Here is a 27,295-nt window from a genome sequence, read left to right as displayed (position 1 = left end):
CTGGTGGCTCAGCTGGTAAAGAATCCACCTTCAATGTGGGAGACCTGGGTTCGATCTCTGGGTTGGGAAGATCCCCTGGAGAAGGGAAAGGCTACCCACTCCAGTATTTTGGCCTGGAGAATTCCATGGACTGTATAGTCATGGGGTCGCAGAGAGTCAGACACGACTGAGCAACTTTCATTTTCACTTCACTTTCCCTTTCTGTTAGAACCATTTGGTGATGAGGGTGGTTTCCGTGCCCTTCAAGAAACAGAGTGGGCCCTAACTTAGTCTCTTCCTATTAAGGGTGAAACAGGAGGGGGGGGGCAAGGCACAACTTTGGGGGCTTTCCTGGTGGCTCAGACGTTAAAGAGTCTCCCTGAAGTGCGGGAGACCCGGGTTCGATTCTTGGGTCGGGAAGATCCCTTGGAGAAGGAAATGGCAACCCACTCCAGTACTCTTCCCTGGAAAATTCCATGGATGGAGGAGCCTGGTATGCCACAGTCCATGGGATCGCAAAGAATCGGACACAACTGGGCAACTTCACTCTTGTTTTTTTGATGATCCAGCGAATGTCGGCAATTTGCTCTCTGGTTCCTCTGCCTTTTCTAAATCCAGCTTGAACATCTGGAAGTTCATGTACTGTTGAAGCCTGACTTGGAGACTTTTGAGCGTTACTTTGCCAATGCGTGAGATGAGTGCAACTGTGTGGTAGTTTGAAAATTTTCTGGCATTGCCTTTCTCTGGGATTGAAATGAAAACTGACCTTTCCCACTCCTGTGGCCACTGCCGAGTTTTCCAAATTTGCTGGCATATTGAATGCAGCGGTTTAAAAGCATTATCTTTTAGGATTTCAAATAACTTCTCCAGGTCTTCCCAGGTGGCACCAGTGGTAAAGAACCCTCCTGCCAATGCAGGAGACCGAAGAGACACAGGTTCAATCCCTGGGTCGGGAAGATCCCCTGGAGGAGGACATGGCAATCCACTCCAGTATTCAGTCCATAAAAGTACCTTTTTAATGTCTACAGGATCCTTCTTGATTCTGGTAACTTACCTTCTTTTTCTGTCTACCTAGAAGTTTATTAATTTTATTGCTCTATTAAAAAGCAGCTACTGCTTTCATTAATCCTCATTTTCTTCATCATTAACTTTTCTTTTCATATTTAATATTTTCATTCCTCTATTTACTTGGGGTTTAATTTGTCCTTCTCATGCTACACTTAGAAGCTTATTCATTTTAAACATTTTCTCCTTTTCTCATAAAACATTTAAAGATGTAAATTTTCTCTGAAGAACAGCTCTGGCTGAATCCTATAAACTTTAGTAAGCCATGTTTTCCTTTTAATTCACTTCAAAATATCTTCTAATTTCCCTGTGATTTCTTATTTGATCCATGGATTATGTGTTACTTTTAAAAAAAATTGTTTCATTTATTTATTTTCTGCACAGCCACATGTGATAGAAGGGACCTTGTTTTTTTTTAAAGATAACTCATACAACCATTGATTGATTATACAGAGCCATTTCTCAGTCCTCTTTTCTTTCCACTTAAGAAAATTAAAATATACCATGATGAGAATGATTAATGCCAAAACAAGATTTCTGGCTTATCATTTAGGGTACAAATACACACTTCATTGCTTGACATTTTATTGAACGCTAAGCAAGACTAAGCATCTCTGCCTTTGTTGTACACAGCTGGAGCAGAAGACCAGCGAGGGGGAGACAGCACTATTGTCCTTGGCAGGGAAGATGTCAGCCCCTGTTGTCCTGTCTTGTTGTGGGGAGGCTAACCCATGTTCTGCCGGTTGCCAAAGCCTCTAGGATGGGTGTCCTTCCAGTCATCCCACTCCCGAGCTCTGCGGACCGCCTGTTCATCATCCTCTTCCTCCTCATGCTCCTGATCTTCTTGCTGCTGAGCTGCTCTTTTGAACTCTGACGTTGTCTTGGCTATTTCCTGATCTGGTAAAGCTCCAAATTTCTGATGCTGTTCATACCAGTCATTCACTGTCATAGATGCCAGACTTGGATAACCAGCTCCAAATACTTTGGCTTGGGCTATGTTCTGAGTGAGAACAAACGGTTTCATTGGAGGCCTGTCCTGATGAGATGACTGAGAAGTTGATGCCTCGTTTGTGGAGTCTTTTTCTCTCAAGAGCTTTATCTCCTGGTCAATGCTCTCAATCTCTTCTAAGCTGATACCAATCCACCTTCGAAGGTGAAGGAGATAATATTCACGAACATGCTCATCATCTGCTTGACCACTTTCCACAGCAGATTTCAGTGCAGACAACCTATGCTCCACCTCCTTCTTCTGCTTGTATCTCTCTTTTTTGGCCTGTCTCTGAGATGCCATATCAACAATGCTAGGATAGGCCATGGAGGAATTAGCAGTGTTATTTTCAGCTGAGTTGGTCTTGGTTTTGGGCAGCTCAAACTTTGCCACATGATAGTACTGGCACTGAGTTAAGTAGTTTAAAAAGTGTTCTCGAGCCCACTGCAAATGATCTAGACGCTTGCTGGGACTGACTTGTTTCATGGCGAATGCTCCTTGAAATGCTGGCACCATCAGGTACTTCAGGTCGGTGGACGCGATCTCCTCCAAATCGTCATTTTGGCTGAACAAGTCGAGCTGCGACAACATTTCAGCAGCCTTCTTCAGGAGGTCCAGTCCCTTGAACACCTTATCTTGGATTATTCGGGAGCCGGTGGGTTCAGTTGCGATTTCCACTTCGTCCAAAAGCTGCTTGCTGGTTTCAAACACCTCGGGGAGCCGCAGGCGCAGTAACTCGTCTTCGGCTGCTGCCATCTTAGGGAGGGAGGAACCCCAAATTTATTTTTTAATTAAAGGATAATTGCTTTACAGAATTTTGTTGTTTTCTGTCAAACCTCAACATGAATCAGCCATAGGTAGACATATATATGTGTATACATAGATACATAAGGGAGGAGGGTGAGATGTATGGAGAGAGTAACAGGAAACTTACATTACCATATGCAAAACAGGGAGCCAATGGGAATGTGCTGTATTTCTCAGGAAACTCAAACAGGGGCTCTGTGTCAACTTGGAGGGGTGGGGTGGGGAGGGAGATGGGAGAGAGGTTCAAGAAGAAGGGGATATATGTACATGTATACCTGTATTACTTTCTTTTTCTAAGCAATTGGAGATTTCTTCTCAAATATTTGAGTATCATTTTTTAAAATTTCTAGTTCTGATACAACTCTAATACCTTAATGCACTCATGTTTAACTGAGACCTATTTAAGGACCCAGCATATAGTCTACCTTGCAGACCACTTCATGTGTACTTGAGTATGTATCCTGATGGTGCTGGAGAGACTATTCCATTATGTCAATTAGGTCAAGCTGGTTGAGAGTACTGAAAACTTCAGTGTTAGAGGACCTACAGACTTCTTTTAAAGGGTCACATAAATATTTTAGACTTTGTGGGCCATACAGGCTCTGACCCAGCTATTCATCTCTGCAGTTATAAAATGAAAGCAGCCAGAGGTAATATGTAAACAAGTGGGTATGATTGTGTTCAAATAAAACTTTATATATAGACAATGAAATTTAACTTCATGTTAAGTTTTACAATCACAACAAAATATTCTTTGTGTTTTTTACCATTTAAAGTGTAAAAATCAGGGACTTCCCTAGTGGTCCACTGGTTAAGATTCCATGCTTTCAAGGTAAGGGGCTCCAGGTCAATCCTTGGTTGAGGAACTAAGATCCCACATGCTGTGCCATAGGGTCAAAAAATAATAGTAAAAAATTTTAAACAGAATAATATGAGGTATATAGTTTATTTTTTAATGTAAAAATCAGTCTCAGTTCATGGGCAATACAAAAATGAGCAACTGGAATGGATCTGGCCAACAGGAGAATTTGCTAACTCCTGTTCTGTATCCTTACTAGTTTTTATGTACTGGGCTATCAATTACTGAGAGAGGAGTATTGAAATCTCCAGCTCTAATTGTGGACTTTTCTATTTCTTTGTTTAGTTGTTAGTATTCTTTATGTATCCTGAAGCTCTATAATTAGGTGAAATATATATATGTATCAAGAAATATAAATAAATATATGGAATACAAAGTAATAAATGATAAATAAAATGGAATATAAAAAATACTCTAAAGAAAGACAGGACACAAAGCAGAAACAGAATGAATATAAATAGAAAACAAAGAGCAAGATGACAGACTTAAACCCAACCATATCAATAACTGTATTAAGTGAAAATGGCATAAAGATTCCAATTGAAAGGCAGAAGTTACAACGGTCTAGATAAAAGCAAAATTCAATTATACGGTGTGAATAAGAAACTCATTTCAAATATAAAAATCTCAGGTTAAAGCTAAAAAGATGAGAAAAGATAAATATGTAAACACTAATCATAAGAAAGATAAAGTGGCTGTACTAACATCAAAGTAGACTTCAGGAAAAGGAATATCACTAGGGATAAAGAAAGACACTTCATAATGGTAAAGGGTTCAATTTATCAAGAAAACATAATACGTCACACATAAAACATGCACATAAATGGTAGATAACCTCTGGTTTTCAATTATAATGTTTACTTTTTTGGTTAGTTTTTTTAAGTGATTGCTCTGGAGTTTAATCAACAATAAGTTTCTTTAACTTACCCCAGTCTACCTTAAAATAATACTATAATATGTAGGTATTATGTAAGAACTTTTCAAAGTATACATCTCTTTCCCTTATCATACATATCCTTTGTATTACTGTCATATATTGTACTTTTCACATTTGCTACAACCCCCCAACTATGTTAATTTTATCTTGCTTTAAATAATCAATTACCTTTTTTCCTTTCTGCATCTTGTTTTAATCACTTGTATCTTATGGAGCTTTCCATAGAGAGCATTCTATAGTTCTTATCAAAAATTTTTTTTACTATGGTATAATACACATAAAATCACTATCTTTAAACACAGAATTTAGTGATGTTAAATACATTCATAATGTGCAACTATCACAACCATTCATTTCCATAGCACTTTTCACCTTGTGTTGATAAAACTGAAATTCTATATCCATTAAATGCAGCTCTGTAAACCCTCTTCTTCCAGTTCCTAGCAACCACCATTCTACTCTCTCTCTCTAAGATTCTGTCTACTCTAAGTATTCTTTCTCATTCCTTTTTGAGCATATTAGATAGCTATTTTCTTTATGGTTACCATGGGGATTATTTTAACATCCTAAAGTTATAACACTCTAATTTGAATTTAGTCCGGCTTAACTTCAGTAACATACAAAAACTCTGCTCCTTTGTAGATCTGTCCCCACCCCTTTCCACTATTATCACAAAAGTAGATCTTTAAATGTGTGCCCAGAAAAACAAACTAACAATTCATTTAAATGTTATCAGTCTCCTAAATTATGTAGAAAACAAAATGTGGAGCTACAAACCAGGTCACTTGAGAGCTTTTAGATTAATAATTTTTTAAAAAAGTGCATTAGGCCCTTAAATCTGCAGAGAAGAAAAAGTGGGTTACAAACCATTGTTTGAATGATATAGGCTTTTACAATGGCATTCACTGAGATCTTTATTGCCTCAAAAGGCTTTCAGCTCCTGTCTAGTGTCTTTTCATTTCACCCCAAGGGACTCCTTCGAATATTTCTTTCAGGGCAGATCTAGTTAACCAATAAACCTCTTCAGTTTTTAGTCATCTGGGAATGTCTTAATTTCTCTCTCACTTCTGAAGGACATTTACCAAACACAGGATACTTGGTTAACGCTTACATTCTTTTAGAACTTTGAATATACTGGCCCACTGACTTTTGTCCAAGTTCCTGAAGAGAAATCTGCTCATATTCTTATTAAGGATCCCTTGCATGTGATGAGTCAATTCTCCCTTAATGCTTTGCGGATTCTGTCTTTATCTCTGACGTCCAAAAATTTGGTTTCAAATGTGTCTCATTGTGGGTCTCATAGAATTCATCTTACCTGGAGTACATTAAGGTTCTCTGATGTTTATATTCATATTTTTCATCAAATTTCGTATTGTGGTAATGCTGGAAATCAGATTCTTCCCTTTTCTCAGGGTTTTCTTGTCTGTGTTATTGTTTTTCTGATTCTTTTGGACTGTCTCTATGCCAAGAATAAGCTTAAGGTGTAAATTTAAGTCCTTCTCAAGTGTCTTCTGAGCCTTTTCCTGGGCATGCACTATTACCTTCTGATTTTCTCTGTAGATGCTGTTGTTTTTTTAATGTCCTAGTCTTTAATATTTGCTTCCCAAAAGGGTGCAGGGGAAGGAAAATGAAGGAGAGGAAGGTGTGGAAAACACCAACCAAATCCTGTGAAAGTCACATACACTGGGGGTGAGGGGTGCTGACAGAAGGGGGAGGATGCAAGAACAATGGCTGCTTGCCTCTTCGCATCTATGTGATCAGAAGGAGCAACCAGAGCACAGATCCTTGAAGCTGACAGACCAGATCCTTTCTGCCCACCCTGGCTCCTATTTGTAAGCTGCTCTGGAACTCACACAGCTGCCTGCCATGTGACTGAGGGTGAGGGATGGTAGCTGCTACTGTGCTGAGAGCTAAAATTGACCATAATTAACCACAATTTACCTTCCAAGTCTTCCCCTGGAACTCACAGGCCTTCAAAAGACTCCAGAGTTCCAAATTAGTTACAGGCAGATTCTGCCAGCCCAATTGTCGCTTAGGTAGAAAGACTCCTGGTGCTTCTTACTCTACCACCTTCCCAGAACCCCTCAATTATCTTTGAACTTAACCAAAAACATGAGGAAGAAAAGTCACATATCCACATATTTACCACTTTGTGTAGACCCAAATTTCCACCTGGTATCATTTTCCTCAAGTCTGAGGAATTTCCTTTCCCGTTTCATAAAATTTAAGTCTGTTACTAACAAATGCTCTCGGCTTTTGTGTGCCTCAAAAAAGCTTTAGCTTTTATTTTTGAAAAATATTTTAACTGTACATAAAATTTCAGTTTGATTGTTATTTATCTTCAGTACTTTGAAGATGTTTCTCCACTGTCTTCTGAGTTGCACCATTTGGGGGCAATAACTCTCATTACTCTTATCTTTGTTTCTCTGAAAAATGTGACTTTTTTTCCTCTGGCTACTTTTAAGATTTGTTCTGCATTCCTGGTTTTCAGCAATTTGATTACGATGAGCCTTGGTGTGGTTTCCACTGTGTTTATCCTGCCTGTGGTTCATTGAACTTCTTGGATGTGTGGGTTTACAGTTTCCACCAAATTTGGAATATTTTCAGTCATTATTTCTTTAGACATATTTGTTTCCCAATCCCCATCTTTTTTCCTGTGACTTCAAATATACATATGTTTAGAACCACTTTACTTTGTTCTACAGGTTGATAAGGCTCTGATTTTTTTTTCAGTTTTTTTTTTTTTTTGGTCTGTGTTTAGTTTCTACTGTTGACTTTAAACTCGCTGATTATTTCTTTTACAGAAGATTAGTGCTGGTAAAGCCACGCCTGTTTCTTTTTAGATGCTACATTTTTATCTCTAGAAGTTCCATTTGATTTTTATTTTCTCCTTGTTGATATTTTCCTTTAAATCCTTTCACATACTTTAGTAACTGTTCCAAAGTCCAAATCTGCTAATTTCATCATCTGTCATTTTTTAAACCTGTTTCTGTTGACTGATTTTTCTTCTAGCTATGGGTCACAATTTTTTGGTTCATTCCATGTCTGGCAATTTTTGGTTGAATGCTCAACACTGTGAGCACTAGCATTTGTTTCATTCCTTTAAAGTGCCAGACTCCTTTCTGGAAAAAAGTTACTTTCAGATCAGGTAACTGTTTTATAGCTTGCTTAGTAAGTCTTTTTAGGGTGGGTTTAGAACAGTCTTTATGGTAGAGCTGAAATATCATCCCTACTGGTCAAGCATGTGTGGCTTAATATTCAGCAATAAACTCAAAAGCAGATTTCTGGAGCATTTTTCTCACAGATGGAAGCTAGCACTCCTACAGGCAGAAAGATAAAAAGAGGAAAACCCATGTAGAAATGTAACACTTCCACTTATATCTTGTTAGACAGCACTCAATCACATGAGCACACCTAGCTATAAGGAAGACTAGAAAAGTAGTCATTTAATCTGGGAGACAACATGCCCTGATAAATATTAGGGCTCTGTTGCTTGAGAAAATAGAAAGTATTTGGGTACACAATAAATAGTCTCTGCCATCATTCCTAAGATTACATTGAGAAGGCAAAGCATATGATTTACGTAAACAAGTGTAAAACATTTGTCTACAGAGCCAGACATCCTGGAGTGTGAAGTCAAGCGGGCCTTAGGAAGCATCACTACAAACAAAGCTAGTGGAGGTGATAGAATTCCAGTTGAGCTACTTCAAATCCTAAAAGATGCTGCTGCGAAATGCTGAACTCAATATGACCGGCAAATTTGGAAAACTCAGCAGTGACCACAGGACTGGAAAAGGTCAGTTTTCATTACAATCCCAAAGAAAGGCAATGCCAAAGAGTGCTCAAACTACTGCACAATTGCACTCATCTCACACACTAGCAAAGTAATGCTCAAAATTCTCCAAGCCAGGCTTCAAGAGTACATGAACCATGAACTTCCAGATGTTCAAGCTGGTTTTAAAAAAGGCAGAAGAACCAGAGATCAAATTGCCAACATCCGCTGGATCATCGAAAAAGCAAGAGAGTTCCAGAAAAACATATATTTCTGCTTTATTAACTATTCAAAGCTTTTCACTGTGTGGATCACAACAAACTGTGTTTCTTAAAGAGATGGGAATACCAGACCACCTGACCTGCCTCTTTAGAAATCTGTATGCAGGTCAGGAAGCAACAGTTAGAACTGGACATGGAAGAGACTGGTTCCTAATAGGAAAAGGAGTATGTTAAGGCTGTATATTGTCACCCTGCTTCTTTAACTTATATGCAGAGTACATCATGAGAAACGCTGGGCTGGAGGAAGCACAAGCTGGAATCAAGATTTCCGGGAGAAATATCAATAACCTCAGATATGCAGATGACACCACCAGAACAGAAAGCAAAGAACTAAAGAGCCTCTTGATGAAAGTGGAAGAGGAGAGTGAAAAAGTTGGTTTAAAACTCAACATTCAGAAAACTAAGATCACGGCATCTGGTTCCATCACTTCATGGCAAGTAGACAGGGAAACAGTGGAAACAATGAGACTTTATTTTCTTGGGCTCCAAAATCACTGCAGATGGTGACTGCAGCCATGAAATTAAAAGATGCTTGCTCCTTGGAAGAAAAGTTATGACCAACCTAGACAGCATATTAAAAAGCAGAGACATTACTTTGCCAACAAAAGTCCGTCTAGTCAAGGCTATGGTTTTTCCAGTGGTCATGTATGGATGTGAGAGTTGTGGACTATAAAGAAAGCTGAGTGATGAAGAATTGATGCTTTTCAACTGTGGTGTTGGAGAAGACTCTTGCGAGTCTTCTGGATGCTGAAGCTGAAACTCCCAATACTTTGGCCACTTGATGCAAAGAACTGACTCATTTGAAAAGACCTTGATGCTGGGAAAGATTGAAAAAGATTGAAGGTGGGAGGAGAAGGGGACGACAGAGGATGAGATGGCTGGATGGCATCACCGACTTGATGGACATGAGTTTGAGTATATTCTGGGAGTTGGTGATGGACAGGAAGGGCAGGTGTGCTGCAGTCCATGGGGTCACAAAGAGTTGGACATGACTGAGTGACTGAACTAAACTGAAACTACAAAAATTTTGTGATGAAGACTGTACTGAATACAAAAAGATCTTTCAACATAGTACTACACATGGCTTTCTTTTAGCAACCCATTATTAATGTGATTTTTAAAATTATTTGTGTCTTTGAAGAACTACTTAACTATTACAATGGGATTAAACTCTTTAAATGAGCCTTAGAAACTTTCCAATAACATTTATTCAAAGGAGTCAAGAACTAAGAGTAACATAATCTTTAGTTTTTGAAGTTTTGAGAATTGCAAATATTGAATCAAGTATTACAAAAGTATTTTTAATGTATAGGTGACCTAAAAAATAGAAGTAAAATTTCTAGGTACCAACAGGCCAGCCCCTTAGGAGGCCCCCTTTCAGTACAAGGCAAATTAAATTTAGAAATTTTCCATCTACCACAGGTATTGAACAAGGAAGTATATGTCTGTTCAGAGATCTGAAAGGAGAGATGTAAATATCCAGATTTTTTTTTTTAATATCCAGATTTTTATTTTCTTGTCTCTTCTGATATGAATCCCCAAAGCAATATATTAACATATACATTAGGATATGTTAGCAGAACTATACTATGCATATGCGCATGCTCAGTTATGTCTGACTCTGTACGACTCCTTGTACTATAGCCCACCAGGCTCCTTCGTCCATGGAATTTTCCAGGCAAGAATGCTGGAGTGGGTTGCCATTTCTAACCTAGCAAATCTGGCAGAGCAAACACAAAAGATTCTCACAGAAGGAAAAAAATAATTTAGTTGAAGTTTATCTCATAACCAAAAATTATGAATCAAGTAAAAATAATATAACATAAGCCAACATTAGCTGATACAAAACCCAGGAATATTAGAACCCCTAACAACTCCGTAATTGTAAAATCTGAGACTATAAAAATTGTTTTAAATAATTTAAAAATTAGAGGAAAAAACAACAGAAACCATAAGAACACAATATTAAAAAAAAAACCCAACTAGATGGTCTTTAAAAAACGAGTCAAATAGACATAGAAAAATGAAAAATATATGCCTTGAAATCAAATACTCAACAGAAGGATTAAAAAGCATATTAGACAAAGCTGAACAATGAGTGAATCAGAAAACCATTTCAAGGAAATTATCAAAAATACAGGACTTTAAGGGGAAAGTGGTGACAATGAATCTAAGAGGTCAAAACAAATGCAGGACTAAATGAGGTGGCCCAAAACATGTCTAACTGGAGTTCCAGAAGGAGGCAATTCTTTGGAAAGTTGGGGTCACTACTAAGCAGGATAAATGAAAGTAAGTCTGCAGCAATGGTCTTCAACCCTGGCTGTACCTTACATGTGTCAGCTAAGAAGCTTTAAGAACAGTACCTAGGCCTCTCCTTCCCCAACCAGCAATTTTAGAATTGGTGTGGAGTGGGTCAAGGTATCTGTATTTTCTTCAAAGCTTCCCAAGCTATTTTAGTGAACCCTCAGAGAACCAGCGATCCACACCTAGACATAGCTAGAGGCACAGAACAAAATTAAAGAGAAAAATGTTAAAACAACTACAGAGAATTAATTCTATCTACACAATAATAACGAAGGCTGACAAAGGCTTCTCAACAACAGAGGCTAAAAGAATAATAAAATAGTACCTGCAAAGTACTAAGAGAAAATAACTGTCAACCTAAAAACACTGAACCTAGAATGAAATGGGATACAAGAAGGAATTCAAAACATAAAGACAAAACACAGCGGACTATGCTGCCAGATAACTCACAGCTCATACATCTTTCTTTTCCTAAGTAATCAATCAATCAATCAATCAACATGTCAGTCTTTCTGGTCATCTGTTCCAGTAGTTTGTAAATATGACCAAACAAATTGACCTCAGTTTTAAAGTTAAAAGCAAACACATGGGCCCCACCCTAGATGTACCATAGCTCTAGGAGTAAGAGCCAAATTTTCCTTAAAAAGTCTAACAGATCAAGAGGATAATCAGATTTCAGAACTTCAAATTCTAGTTATTTCCTTCATTCAGTAATTCTCTTTAAGTATGGCTCCCCAAATGTCAGCATTATCATTCCTGGGAACTTGTGGAAATGCAAAATTACCAGGACCCATCCCAGATCTACTGGCCCAGCAATTCTGAGGATGGACTCTGCAACTGTGCTTTAACACTCAGATGATTCTGAAGGCAAGTCAGGCTTGAGAGAGCTTTTAGTCTCCTGCTCCTATTATCTACTGTCCACACTTCCACAAGAACAAACCCCCTGCTCTGCCCCACCAACACATCTTGTAGAGTAATGTTCCATGGCTGAGCAATGCTCATACACTCCTGGTCTCTTCACTGACTTTTCTTCTCATCTTTCATCTTGACTGTCACGTCTCTTACAGGGGTTCCCACGTAAAGGTTGTCCACTCTTCCAGACACCAGCATCTAGAAGGTGAAGTCCACTCATTCTCTAACTTCCTAGACCTCCAAAAACATTTGGATAAAAAAATCTCACCTTTTCTGAGACTCTCTACTCTCACGGCTTCCATGGTTAAGTGAGTATGATATTGATTTCCAAATTTCTCTTTATGATGCTGAAACCAGAAGAACCCACTACCTACCTGACACTTCCATCTGGATGTTCCCAGAGGAACTTCAAATCAATATATGAAATCTGAACATGCTATGTTGTCCAACCCTATTCTTTCTGTATTTTCTAATATAAATGAAGGCACTACAATTCAGCTACACAATTATCCAAATCTAAAATCTGAAAATCATCAATGGAATTCCTTATTCAAACATTCCACTAATCACCAATTACCGTCAGTTTCACCTGTAAGTTCTCTAATTCTCTCCATCACAACTGCTACTGCTACAGTGCAAACTTTCCTCCCTTACCAGGCTCTCCTGTGCAGCAATAGCCTCGTGACCCCCTTGCTATTTCTTCAGTACTTCACTCCTCCAATTCATTTCACAGTCCTCAAATTTCAAGAACATTTAGTTTTAAAATCATGTGAGCTTATAAATTTTTAATTTAGTTTTAATACTTCTAAAGCAATCATCATTCAATGCAAGCTTTTAAATCTACCTATTTTACTCAATAGTTCTAGATCACCAACTTACTGATAATTTATCACAATTATGTTAACAAAGAATGTCAGTCAAAAAAGGAATTATCAAATTAGATCCAAATTAATCCTTAAAATTTAAGAGTGCTGTAACTAGTAACTTCATCTCTATGAACTTCACTGCCACAAATTTTAGTTTTTGTTATAAATAGTAGCACTTGATGTTATAAGATGAGCAAAATAAGAACACTGTGGAAGAAATGTTTGAAACCCAGGGGAGAAAATTCTCAAATTTTGAAAAAAAAAAAAAAAAATGAAAACTCACCATACACACCTGCAGAAGGAGTGGAATTGTTCATGGTAAAAGGTCCGTTAATGATGCCAGAAGAAAGAAGCTCATCAGACCCCCGCTGAAAAGCAAGAGCAATATTCTGTTAATGAGTCTCTGATAATGATCCATAAATTTACTACTAAAAAATATTAAAAGCTAGTACTATTACTGAAATCTGATATCACGGCATTTAAGGAGAACACCTCAAGAACCATAACATCTAAAGGTTGGAAGAGAACAGTAAAGGAAAATTATCACACATCTACATGGTTGTTAATGATAAAAAACAGAACTGCCATCACATAATTGGGAGCATAATCCCATAACCTTTTTTGAGCAAACCCTGAGATGTTTTTTTTTTTGAAGCTTCCAGACAGTTTTATTTAAGACTTTACATATCTGAATAATCAGTTAAAAAGCAAATGTTCATTTTTAGAGTTGCACAAAAAGAAAATAATAGGGGAAGTAATGACTGGCTTATGATGTGGGGCCAATTTCCAAATCTAAGTTTTAGAACCTGGGGCTCTAAAAACAGCACTTGTAATTAATACTGCTAATTAATACTGTAATTAATACTGTTCTTCAGATTCAGAGTTTAAGGAAGTCACTACATTTTATTTCTTGACATTGTAGATTTAACAACATACTGGTAGCAACATGTAACTGCTCACATAGATTAGACATCAAGAGACCAGTTTATGTATATAAACTTAAACACTGAAAATGAATACATTCAGCTATTATGGAACTTACAACAAATACAAACTTATTAACAACTTTCCAGAAGGCACAAAAGACAGTATTAATAAAGACTGGTCTTTTGCATCATTTTCAAAAATTCTTCCTTGTTTATTTCTGCATCCCCATCATGATCAGCCTCATCAAGCATTTCCTGAAGTTCATCATCTGTTAAACTTTCCCCTCGTTCCTTAGCAACCCTCTTGATATTGTTCAGTGATATACTTCCTCTATCATCATCATCAAATAATTTTAAAGCCTTCAGTATTTCTTCTTTTTCATCCTTTTCACTCATTTTAACACTCATTATGGCAAAAAATTCTTCAAAACTAACGGTGCCAATTCCTTCTTTGTCAGTTTCAGCTATCATCTTTTAAATTTCTTCTTTCTTTGGCTCAAATCCTAAGGCCCGCATTGCAATCATGTCTCCAACCGGCGCCCCCGGCCGGGACCTCCCAGCTTTACCGGCCAGCCGAGCTGCCCGACAGTAGCTCACCACCCGTAAGCCGTTGCTAAGGCCGCTCTCGCAGATCTCTCCCCTCTGAGATGTCATATCTGAAGTACCAAAAACCACATTCAGGGGTTGTATCCTGATTATTATTTTTGCAGTATACTTTTAAGTATATTTAGTGTATTTTAAATACAATTGGTATATTAAGCATGTTAAGTTTTTGTAGTATATTTTTAAGCATTTGCATGTGAATAATTTGTGCAGCACTCCTTGACTTTTTCATACATATATATATACTTTTTCATGATATATGGTATATACATATATATGTATATTAAAAGTTGAACAAAAAGATGTAATTTATTTCTATATTGGCCAAATCCTTTAAATAAGTGACTTTTCATCCATTATTCCTTAAATGGTCTTTACTGTGTATTATTTCTTAAAGAACTACTCTTTTAAGTAATTTAGACTCTTTTTCAGGTAAGAGCTTGACCAATTTCAAAGTTGAACTATCAAAGCTAAAAGATAAGGGAGTGGGACTAGCCTTTTCATTGTCATCATGAGGTCTATTACCAAGATTAAAACATTTATATATAGGAAGGACAATAAACAACATGTATAAATTTAAAACCAACCTATTTCAAATGGTAATTTGTTCAGCTCTCGGTCAATGTTTTTGGCCACACGTCACCACTTGTGAGATCTTAGTTCTCTGACCAAAGATCAAAACCTGGCCCCCGACAGTGGAAGAGAAATTTCCTGATCCTCCCGACCCAGGAATCAAACCCATGTCTCCTGCTTGGCAGGCGGATTCTTTACCGCTGAGCCATGGGGGAGATCTAGTTATACGTACACAATGTAATTAGTATAATCTCCTAAAGGTAAAAATATTCTTTCAATAAAGGAAACTTTCTAAAGTTTTAAAAAGAAATGCAAACTTTTTGATACCAACAAAAAGTAAATTCCCTCTGTCAGATAAATTGATAAAAGACTGGATTTTGACAAAATCAAAATGGAAAGGACTACAAAAGAGATTTAATAAAGTTCCATTTATGATTAACCTTTGAGAATAAGAGGGGCTTCCCTGGTAGCTCAGTTGGTAAAGAACCTGCCTGAAGTGCAGGAGACCCGGGTTCAAACCCTGGGTCAGGAAGATCCCCTGGAAAAGGACATGGCCAATCACTCCAGTATTCTTGCCTGGAGAATCCCATGGACAGAGGAGCCTGGAGGGCTACAGTCCATGGGATGGCAAGAATAGGACATAAGAAGAATAAACAATGAGGCATTAGAACTTTCCTTCAGCACACTGATGATATCTGTTTAGAAAAAAAACAGGAGGTCAAATTTTTCACTATAACCATCTTCATTTAAACATTTTTGCATACTTATCCAATTATATCAGGAAAATATTTAGATGGTAATTAGCTAGATCATTTTCATAGTTGTGTTATCCTAATACACACTGTACAAAGTTATAATATCAATCTATGTTCCTCTGTGATCTTTTTAACTGATAAGCTTTTGTCACATTGTTAGTCTCCATTATAATTTAATGAATTCTTAAATTCTATAATTGCCTACTATTTCCCTACCACTCAATATTAGCATCATATGTAATTTATTGATCCCAAAAATTATGCTGCATTTAGAATACAGTATTTTCTGTATTTTATATTCTATCCATAGAATAAATATTCAGAAGTAAGAGACAATCTTTTCTTTTTGAATGAAGATAAAACTGTAAGAGATCTCAAACTTCTGCTTAACAATACAGAGTAACTTCAAGTTACTAGTATACTACAAGTGACTACTAAGATGCATTTGTACTTCTATAATAAAAGTCAAAGTCGCTCAGTAGTGTCCGAATCTGTACAACCCCATGGACTATACAGTCCATGGAATTCTCCAGGCCAGAATACTGGAATGGGTAGCCATTCCCTTCTCCAGAGGATCTTCCCAACCCAGGGATGGAACCCAGGTCTCCCACACTGCAGGAGGATTCTTTATCAGCTAAGCCACCAGGGAAGCCCAAGAATACTGCTGTGTGTAGCCTATCCCTTTTCCAGTGGATCTTCCCAATCCAGAAATCAAATTGGAGTCTCCTGCATTTCAGGTGGATTCTTCACCAGCTGGGCTACTTTTAAAGGGGTTTTTCAAATATTGTTGGAATTGGCACATGACCACCACAATTTTAATATTACAGTTTGGCTCACAGTCTGTGTAGTAAAGAATCTAACCTTATTCAAAGAGAGGTCTAATTTTTGCCCTCTCTTGGGAGGTAATCTCTAAACCACTGGTAAAGTTATGCCTGAGAAAGTGTCTTCTTTTTTTTTTTAAAACTTGAGGGCCTTTGAGTCACCAGACAGTGTTAGAGGCAAGGCTCAAGACACGCCTGGAGGGGTTGGAGAATGAATTTTAAGATCAGCCTCCAGAGCAATCAAGTATGCTTAACACAGAGTTGTTGTCTGTAGTTACACAGAATTGCTGTTTTGTAGTTTAGTCGCTAAATCATGTCTGGCTCTGTGACCCCGTGAACTGCAGTGCACCAGGCTCTATGTCTCTATGTCTATGTCCAGGCAAGAACACTGGAGTGGGTTGCCATTTCCTTCTCCAGGGGATCTTCCCGACCCAGGAATCGAACCTGTGTCTCCCACATTGCAGGCAGATTCTATACCATCTGAGCCACCAGGGAAGCCTATTCCTTAACTTGACTGTTGGCCTAATTCCTTTCATGAATGAATGATGAATCAGTAAAGCAAATATAATAAAACTATTCATTTAAAAGATTTCTTAAAACTTCACCTCTAAATCACCATTTAGATTTCTAACTGTAAAAGAAAATTCAGTCCAAAAACGTGATCTACTAGTCAAATATTTAAAAACAGATAAATTTATATGGCATATTAAGTAAATTAATGCAACATCTTAACTGTTATATCTCAGGATTCTACACAAAATATAAACTAAAACAAGGAAATGGTGAACATTAGTCTTCAAAATAAAAGCATTTAAGTTTGATAATTCTACTAGATCTTCCAATAGTAACAAGAATTTTAAAAAAGAGTAGCCTAAAATAATGCGTAAGTAAAGCAAACCCTATAGGATCCAGTGAAATGCTGGAATGTCTATTTTTATGTCTTATTATACAATAAGAAAAAGTATTTGATCCTAAAGTTTTATACTTGGAAATAGCAGAGATGGGGTTACCATTCATTTTACAGAATAAACAACATGCATCTCAAATAATTTTGACACTTTAAAAAACTGATAACTTTTGAGCCTAATAATTTCCAGATATGATAAAAGATAAAGATAGCAAAAAGAGCTTACATTTGAAAATGCAGTCATAAAAAAATATTGTGATTATCAAAATTTACTAGCTAAGCTTTTTTGCTCCCAAAGATTCATTTTCAAATCATAGAAAATAAAGGTTTTATATAAAGCTCAAATCCCGAGTCATATTACTTTGTAAGCTTTGTAAAAAGTGACAAAAACACAATCAGTTCACTAAACAACTATTCTTTCCTTGACATCAATTCTTTTTCCGGGGGGCGGGGGGGGGGGGGTTAATCACTGCCTGTAATTAACAGACTACTTCACAAAAACCAAGAAGTATTTCTGAAAATTATGCTTAATATTTATATCCTGAGGGTCTGAAAACTAATTTTCCATTATAGTCAAGGAAAAGCAATGCAGACCTAGGTAAAACTGAGTGTCTTGTAAGGGAGTAAATGTTTGCCTTCTTCTCTTCTAGGTTCTTTGGCTGGTCTAAAAATTAAACTGACACAAACCAGATAAACGGGAGAAAAACAAAATTTAATTTCATACGTACAGGAACTCATGAAGATATTAGACTTTAAGAAGTGACCAAAGCATGCAGTTTTTATGCCTTTTAGATAAAGAAAACTATTATTTGTGGAGATCTGACAAAACAAAGAGGCTGGGGCTTAATCAGCCTTCTCTGCCTTGAATTTCCTATCTCTGGTGATAAAGATGACTTCTACCCTCCTTGTACTACTATAAGGAGGATACTTTCACTTGGAAGATTTATTTCCTGCTTTCAGGGAGACAAAGCAGGGTCAGTGTGCTTACATCATCTGTTTCTTAAGTAACTTTAATTCAAAATAATCAACACACCAAAGTGGCCTATTTTAGGGTGGCATATTTTGCTCCACGTCACTCTCTGCTGGGGCTTTCCTGGTGGCTCAGACAGTGAAGAATCTGCCCTGCAACGCAGGAGACCTGGGTTCGATCCCTGGGTTGGGAAGTTCCTCTGGAGGAGGGCATGGCAATCTACTCCAATCTTTTTGCCTGGAGAATCCCCAGGGTCAGAGGAGCCTGGTGGGCTACAGTCTGTGTAGTCACAAAGAGTCGGACAAGACTGAGCAACTAAGCACAGCACTCTGTGCCAGCTACGTTAAGAAATTATAGTTTACGAGATGAATGAAAGAGAAGCAAAATGAAGACTCTAAATAAATGATGGAAAGCTTATTTGGATGAGTGACTGTAGAGGATCAACAGAAGAAAACTGTTAAAATAAGTTAAAAAGTGAAAGAAAAAAAGACTGTATCACAGGTAAACAAATTAACATTAAACAAAAAGGCTTTAACAAATCAAATAATGAAGACATCATGGGGTGGGGGTGGAGGAGGAACAATACTTGCTCAACGGTCTCCTTAGAAACACACAGTAAATTTACAAAAGTTCAACAGTTGTTCTGTGGACTTGTTAGCTTTCTGAGTTAGTCAACACACCAATCCGCTTCACTGCCTCAAGTACCAATTATTGAAGCTCTCTCCTGCTGAAGAATAATTAAACACACAGGGCCAACAAAGCAAAGGAATACTGCAATTAAGCACCACAAATAAAGTGTTTTATTATCAACTCGATGGAAAGTGGTTCTGTTTAGCCTTAAAGTGAGATTATTAATATGACAAAAGGCAATCCACGCAACTGCGAATCAGCCAATAAAACAACAGGTAAGGAAGATTCTGAAAATAAACAGTTAGCTCATGGTTAAATTTCTGATCATACCTAAATGCATGTGAAATTCCAGAATAAGATATTTATTTTAGTCTATCAAGGTACTATGACCATAAAAAAAGCTATCAAAAAAACTCATTACTTCCCATAATACTAGAACTATCTTTTTTTTATTAGGTATTAGGTTTGACCTAAGGTATTAGCTTATAGTTAACACCATAGGTTTTTTCTTCTGTATAATTAGGTTAAAACTACAATAGGCAAAGTTTGGAAAGAAAGAAAAATAATGAAATAAAGTCTGTCACTGTTTCCATTGTTTCCCCAGCTATTTGCCATCAAGTGATGTGACTGGATGCCATGATCTTATAGTTTTTTTTGAATGTTGAGTCTTAAGCACCTTTTTCACTCTCCTCTTTCACCTTTATCAAAAGGCTCTTCAGTTCCTCTCCACTTTCCTCTTCACTTTCTGCCATAAGGGTGGTGTCATCTGCATATCTGAGATTATTTATATTGATAATGTATTAGAAGAGGAAGAAAAAATATGGATAGTTGTCTCTGGTGCAGTGTTAGTCACTCAGACGTGTCCGCCTCTTTGCGACCCCATGGACTGTGGCCACCAGGCTCCTCTGTCCATGGAATTCTCCAGGCAAGAATACTGGAGTGGGCAGCCATTCCTTTCTCCAGGGGATCTTCCCGACCAGGGATGGAACCCAGGTCTCCTGCGTTGCAGGCAGATTCTTTACTGTCTGAGCCACCAGAGAAGCCCTATATATGCATTAGAAAGGTACCAGAAGGGTAAAGAAAAAGCTAATAAAATTGTTGTCTTTATGGAAAAGACAAGAAGAGGGACGACACTGTGAATAAGGGTCCTCCATATGTACACAGCTGAATTTGTTGAACTACTTCTGTTCTTTTATTTATGAATTTAATTTTTACTTTTATCAAATATGTGTACTAGAACAAATATTACAAAAGAGTTTATATGATAAAAGCAGATCTCGGCACCCAAACTCAGTCTTTAAACAGTTCTTACTTCAATGTGGCTGCCACCACAACACTAGACAACATGTTTATATTACTACTTACAAGTTATCAACTTGAAAAATAAACTGACTGACCTCTAATGTGAAACCTTAAGAATTTATCTCTAAAATTCCTCCCTTTTCTGTTCTCTCAATGTTTGAAATATATGCTATTAGTTTTAATTCTTGTTTAAGTATCTTTGAACTTTAAATACTAAACTTATATCTTTATTGCTTGTTTGGCAACTTGGCGCTCTCTCTTTTTGTATATATTTTGAAATGTTAGATCTTATTCTTTTATTTTTTATTATTTAAAAATATTTTAATTTTATTGGAGAATAGTTGACTTACAATGCTGTGTTAGTTTCAGGTGTACAGCTAAGTGATTCAGTTATATACACATTCACTCTTCTAATTTTTAAAAAAATTTGATTCTCCATTTTGAAAGAAAGCTTTTGGGGCTCGTAATCTGTCCCCCCCGCCTTCTCTGCCAGCTTCATTTTTACTTTTATTGGTACAGTTGTTATATTTTGCCCTCCAACAATAGCCTTCTTGGTTCTGCCCATTTCTGTCCTGTCCAAAGGGTGACTCAAAATTGAATATCAATAAACACTATTTATATTTTTATTACTATGTAAATATTGTACAAGGAAACATAATCCTGGCACAATTTGTTTTTTACTCTATGTGTCTAATGTCACAACCTTAGAACCACTTGAAAAAGACTGTTCTTAGAACCAAGATTAAACGGATTCTTTATTACACTCTATCAATTTCTTAACACCACGATATATTCTAATTTGGTTCATAGTTAGACATCTTTATTTATTCACTCATTCATTCATTTTGCTTCCCATGACATTTTAAAACTGTCTTTATATTTTTCTGACACTATTATTCTTTGTTATATCATCAAATTTTCCCCAAACTCTTCATGATACCACTTATTCTATATAGTTCTCATTTTTCTTCCTAAGATCGCCCACCTAAAACCCTCTTTTCTCTTGCTTCAATCTTGAATGACTGCTTTCTAGGACTTCTGAACAGTTATTAACTTAAGCCTTCTTTTCATTTTCATCTGGGTTGACTTAACTTTTTCCTAAACTTCTGTCTTCCGTGTCCTCAGTTCACATTACTTTGTTGCAACCTTAAATAACTACCTAAATGATGGTAAACACCAAGTTAAACTTTCTGGGTCCATGCATGTCTATAAATTCTATCCTCATAATGAATCATTTGACAGTAAAGAATTCTGGGTTAAAAATTATTTTTCTTAAGAAAATTGAAAACACAGCCCCATTTTCATCTAACATACAGTATGACTGGTAAGATGCCCGTCTGACATTCATTTCTTTAAAATTTACTTGTTTTTTTTTCCTCTCCCTGGAAGTTTTCTGAATCATCTCTTCACCGATGGAATTCTAAAATTTCACAATAACATATCTAAGTTATAATGCTTTGTACTTGCTGTACTAGGTAATAAACAGGTGGGCCTGAAGCCCGAAACTCGAATGAATTGGTCTGAAGCCTGAAACTACCACTGTCCTTTGCACTTCCCGTATTAAGTAATAAGTTAGTTGGAAGTCTGAAGCTAGCATAAACTGTTAACTCCCATCTCTAAAATCAACCATGGAGAAGCTGCAGAAGCTAAAGGGATGTGTGAATCTCTGGAACCAAACTAATGAGAGGAAAGCCTTGATGAAATATAAGGAAAAAAAGACAAATCAACAGCTGAATTGAAATTTTAATACATTTCTCTTAGCAACCAATAGACCAAACACATAAAATATGACCAGAAAAAAACAAAACAATCAATAACTTGAGCTAACAGATATACTGAATGCAGAACCAGCCAGCCAGCTAAGAATAAACCTTTACAAAAACAGACACTGTGCCAGATTGGCAAACTTCATAGGTAAAGGGCCAAACGGTGAGGTATTTTAGACTTTGTGGGCCAAATAGTCTCTGTCACAATTCACAAAAGCAATCACAGACAATTTGAAAATGAATGAGCATGGCTGTGTTTCAATGAAATTTTATTTATAGACAGAGATTTGAATCTCATCTATTTTTCACCTGTTACAAAATATTAACCATTGGATTTCTTTCAAGCACTTAGAAGTATAAAGACCATTTTAGTAAAGGATGTATAAAAACAGATGGCAGTGAGCCCTGTTTAGTCCTTAGACAATAGTTGCCAATTCCCATTTTAGTTCATAAAAGAAGTTTCAATACAATTCAAAGAAATATACTGAACATACTATGTTTTCTATAATAAAATTAGAAATGATAAAAAAAAGAATAGCTAATGTTTGACAACTAAACTTTTAAAGCTACTAAATAATCCTGGAGTTAAAATGGAAACTTTTTCAAAATGATACATGTACCGCAATGTTTCTAGCAGTACTATTTACAACAGCCAAGACGTGGGCACAATCTAAATGTCCATCAACAGATGAATGAATAAAGAAGTTGTAAGATACACACACACACACACACACACACACACACACACACGAATATTACTCAGCCATTAGAAAAAGAATGAAATAATACCATTTGCAGCAACACAGATGGATCTACAGATTACCATATTAAATGAAGAAAGTCAGAAAGAGAAACATTAAGTATCATATGATATCACTTACATGTGGAATCTCAAGTATGATATAAATGAACTTATGTACAAAACAGAAACAGATTCATAGACATAGGAAACAAACTTATGGTTATCAAAGGTAAAAGAGGGAGGAATAAGAGTTTGGAATAAGCAGATACAAATTGCTATACAGATATAAAATAGATAAACTACTGTACAGCCCAAGGAACTCTATTCAATATCTTGTAATAAACTATAATGGAAAACAATCTGAAAGAGAGGATATATGTACACATATATAAATATACATATATATGTAACTGAATCACCTTGCTGTGCATCAGAAACACAATACTGTAACTCAACTGTACTTCAAAAGTAAATAAATAAAATTTTTGAAATCATAAGGAAAATGCAAAAACATTTGGATATAATGAAAATGAAAAACACGAGTTGAAAACTTGTGGGATCCAGCTTTAGCACTTAAAGATAAATTTATAGTTGAAAATACATTTATGAGGAAATAGCAGATTTTAAAATATGTGAGTTAATTATCTGACTGAAAAAAAAAAGCAAATCCAAACCCCAAAATTAGTGTGAGAGGAATAAAGTACCTGAATTGACCATAAGGATTAAAGATAGTGAGATAATATACAAAGACATCCTTAGTCCCCACTACTGATCCAGGTCCAGATGACTTCACAGGTGAGGTCAACTAAACTATTAAGAAAAAATTTATTCCACAAAACAGCAAAAGAATGAGAGTTCCTCAGTTCATTTTAAGTAGCTAGTGAATGAAATCTTGATTCCAAAAGTAAAATTAGAAAATCACCACTTTATAACTATCATTGTAATAGCAATTTCAGGAAAGAATCATCAAAATAGATGTTAAAACTAGTATGTTAAAGTTTGAGAATTAAAATAATATTAGTGAGGCCTCAAAGTATCACTCCACAAAATATTTACTAGTTGCAAAGAGAGAAACAGTAAATTTACAGTGGAAAATCTGGCAAATATAACCTAAAGTGATCAAATTTAACACATTACAAGTAACAGGACAAATCAACATCCTTTGCCTTCTGAAAAAACACACTAAGAACAACATAGCTTCTGTGGCATTCACTTAAATCTAGTTATAAGAAACAGATAAACACAATAACATGTCTATATTCTTTCAAAATGTCAATATCATGAATCAAAAAGACTGAAGCAACACTTCAGATTAATTTCCAGATTTTGATAATTATGCTACAGTAATGTCAAATGTCTTTGTTTTTAGACAATATATTCTAAAGTATTTATGGGTTAAAGAATAAAGTAAAATAATATATCAATGAAGTTGCAAGGAATCTCCTTGACATACAATTAAGAAGGGAAAATTAATAATATAGTGGAGAGCTGGGCTGAAAATCATGCTAAGCAAATGCTGATTCAGAAGGATAAAAAAGGAAAATAGAGAGATATACATACACCTGCAGAAAGTAACATATAGATATATAAAGAGAGAGAAAAGACTATAAATGAAAAATAAAACAATGAAGCAAATGTGAACTGCCTGGTTAATGACTATATAAGTTTTTTTTTTATAGTACTCTGCAACCTTTCTGTGTTTGTGTTGAAGTTTTAAAAAATAAGATATCAATGAAATTCACCACATTAGTACAATAACAAAAAAGAAAATCTTTATAAAGTAAAAATCAAAGTACGTACAAACTACAGTAAGCTATCAGAGAGAGAATGTGGTAATACAAAAAAGTCATCTGCACAGTGATTTACAACCAAAAAGTATTTGCATTTTTTATAATCTTGCGTGCATCTTAAGTTGCTTCAGTCATGTCCAATTCTTTATGACCTATTGATTGTGGCCTGCCAGGCTCCTCCGTCCCTGGGATTCTCCAGGCGAGAATAACGAAGTGCACTGCCATGCCCTCCTCCGGGGGATCTTCCCAACCCAGGGATTGAACCTGCGTCTCCTGCACTACAGGCGGATTCTTTACCACTGAGCCACCAGGGAAACCTAAAGGAATAAGTGAAGGTATTTTATACTTCTTATTCTTAATTTATCTAAAAGAATTTATTTAAAGTAGAAACAGTAACAATATATTGGGTGATTACAGCATATAATTAAGTAAAATGAAAGATGAGGGCTGTTTTGATGGCCCAGTGGTGAAGAATCCGCTTGCCAATGCAGGAGATATGGGTTTCACCCTTGGTCTGGGAAGATCCTACATGCCATGGGACAATTAAGACCACACAACGACTGAGCCTCTGCGCTAGAGCCCGAGACACACAACTACTGAAGCTGTCCACCTGGAACCTGTGCTTTCCAACAAGAGAAGCCGCAGCAATAAGAAGTCCATGCAACACGCCTGGAGCGTAGCCGCCACTCACCACATCTACAGAAAACCCACTCACCAGTGAAGATCCAAACAAATGCTTAATTTTTTTTAGAAAAGGAAAGATAACAATGTCCCAAGGGACAGGAAGGACAAATTGGGAATGCTCTGTTTAAGCTTCCTTGGTGGCTCAGACGGTAAAGCGTCTGTCTACAATGCAGGAGACCGGGTTCAATCCCTGGGTTGGGAAGATCTCCTGGAGAAGGAAATGGCAACCCACTCCAGTACTCTTGCCTGGAGAATCCCATGGACAGAGAAGCTTGGTAGGCTACAGTCCATGGGGTCGCAAAGAGTCAGACACGACTGAGCAACTTCACCTTCACTGTTTGAGCTACCTGCACTATACATGAGGCGGTATAGTATTATTTGGAGGTGGACTTAACAAAGTTGTAAATGTAGATTGCAACCACTAAGATGTTTTTAAACTATGAGAAACTAACAGAGGAGATAAAGCAATCACATAAAATGCTCAACTAAAACCAGAGAAGGCAAAAAAAATGAGAGGGGAAAAAATAAAAACAAAGAACAAGTCAGTGAATACAGAACAGTTTATGAACAAGATACTTATTAATTCAACCCACTTAATCATCCCTTGAAGTGTGAAAGGTAATGGTCTACATATACCAATTAAAAGACACTGTTCAGAGTGGGTTAAAAAAAAAAAAAAAAGACCTAACTGTATGTGGTCTATAAGAAATCCACTTTAAAGGAACGGGCAAAAAAGTTAACACTCATAAAAGAACACTCATAAAAGAAGTGAATGGCTAACAAGCTCATGAGAGGGGACCCACTACTACCAGTCATCAGGTCAATGGAAATTAAAACTATAATAAGATACTACTAGCCATTCTAGTTATACTTACTAGCATGGCTAATAGCAAAGTGTTAGCAAGGATGTGAAGCAACCTGAACTCTTAATACAAAGCTGGTCAGAGTGTAAAGTGGTGCAACATTTTGCAAAAGAACCAAGTTAAATACACACACACCCAATTTTACTCTGAAGCATGGTGTACAATGAAACAAACATCTACACAAAGACACACACACATGTCTATAGTAGCTTTATTCATAATAGCTCCAAAATGAAAAGAATCTAAATGTCTATCAACATGAGGATGGACTTTTAAATATAGTGACATATTCACACAATGGAATACTCTCATTAAGAAAGAAGAAAAACGTACTGATACATAGAAAATAGATACCAATAAATCTAAAAACCCATTTTGCTGAATAAAAGCCAGACATCAAAGAGCTTATGCTGTACATCATTGTTTTAGCACTAAGTCATGTCCAACTGTTCTGAGACCCCTTGGACTATAGCCCTCCAGGCTCCTTTGTTGATGAGATTTTCTAGGCAAAAACACTGGACTGGGTTGCCATTTCCTTCTCCAAGGGATTTTCCCGACCCAGGGATCGAACCTGAGTCTCCTGCATTGGCTGGCGGACTGTTTACCACTGGGCCATCAGGGAAGCTCGTGCTGTATACACGCAGCATGAATATTTTATTCCATTTATATGAAGTTCAAAACATGCAAAATTAATCTGTGGTGATAGAAGTCAAGAGTTGCCTAGACTGGGTCTAGAAAAGGGCAACAGGAAACAGGGGGATAAGTTTGTCAAATTTACTGCACTGTACCCTTAAGATCCATGCATTTCACTCTATGTAAATTACAGCTCAGTTTAAAAGAAGAAAAAAAAAAAATTCCTGGCAAAGGCCTTCAGTATTTTCTGTAGTTCAAGTACAGCAAGTAGCAGATGAATTTTCTTCTGCAAAGGGTCAGAAAGTAAATCTTTTAGAATTTGCTGTCATATGGTGGCTGCTATAACCCTTCTGTCATTGTATCAAAGTATCCAGACAATATGCAAACTAAAGAGCATGGCTATGTTCCACTAAAACTATTTACAAAAACAGGTGGCAAGCTGGATTTGGTCCACAGGCTGTATGTAGTCTGCTAACTCCTGGTGGAGCAAACAGAAAATCAATCTTCAAAATTAATTTAGCTTAATTTCTAATTCAGAGTCAAATTTAAAAAAAATTAAT

General features: G+C 36.6%; 2 protein-coding genes across 7 annotated transcripts in view; both read right to left on the bottom strand.

Annotated features, from left to right (window-relative positions):
* The window catches only part of PTBP3 (polypyrimidine tract binding protein 3), a 91,777-nt gene that overhangs the window by 58,471 nt on the left and 6,011 nt on the right, over positions 1 to 27,295 (bottom strand). For 3 of the 6 annotated variants that reach the window (XM_043870657.1, XM_043870661.1, XM_043870659.1), the window contains one exon: positions 13,054 to 13,138. In XM_043870657.1, the coding sequence (XP_043726592.1) occupies positions 13,054 to 13,138 (85 nt within the window). Of the gene's footprint in view, positions 1 to 13,053; positions 13,139 to 27,295 lie in introns of those variants that run through there. The other 3 variants (XM_043870658.1, XM_043870660.1, XM_043870662.1) reach the window with 1 other exon arrangement.
* Positions 1,613 to 27,295, bottom strand: part of LOC122673073 (immunoglobulin-binding protein 1-like) — a 31,624-nt gene continuing 5,941 nt past the window's right edge. Inside the window, exons 2-3 of the mRNA XM_043870664.1 lie at positions 13,063 to 13,138; positions 1,613 to 2,788 (exon numbers count right to left, since the gene is read on the bottom strand). Of these exons, the coding sequence (XP_043726599.1) occupies positions 1,769 to 2,788 (1,020 nt within the window). The 5' untranslated portion in view covers positions 13,063 to 13,138 and the 3' untranslated portion in view covers positions 1,613 to 1,768. The remainder of the gene's footprint in view (positions 2,789 to 13,062; positions 13,139 to 27,295) is intronic.

This window comes from Cervus elaphus, chromosome 16 (assembly GCF_910594005.1).
Source record: "Cervus elaphus chromosome 16, mCerEla1.1, whole genome shotgun sequence".
Lineage (NCBI taxonomy): Eukaryota > Metazoa > Chordata > Mammalia > Artiodactyla > Cervidae > Cervus > Cervus elaphus.
This window is presented reverse-complemented; position numbering and strand designations above follow the sequence as displayed.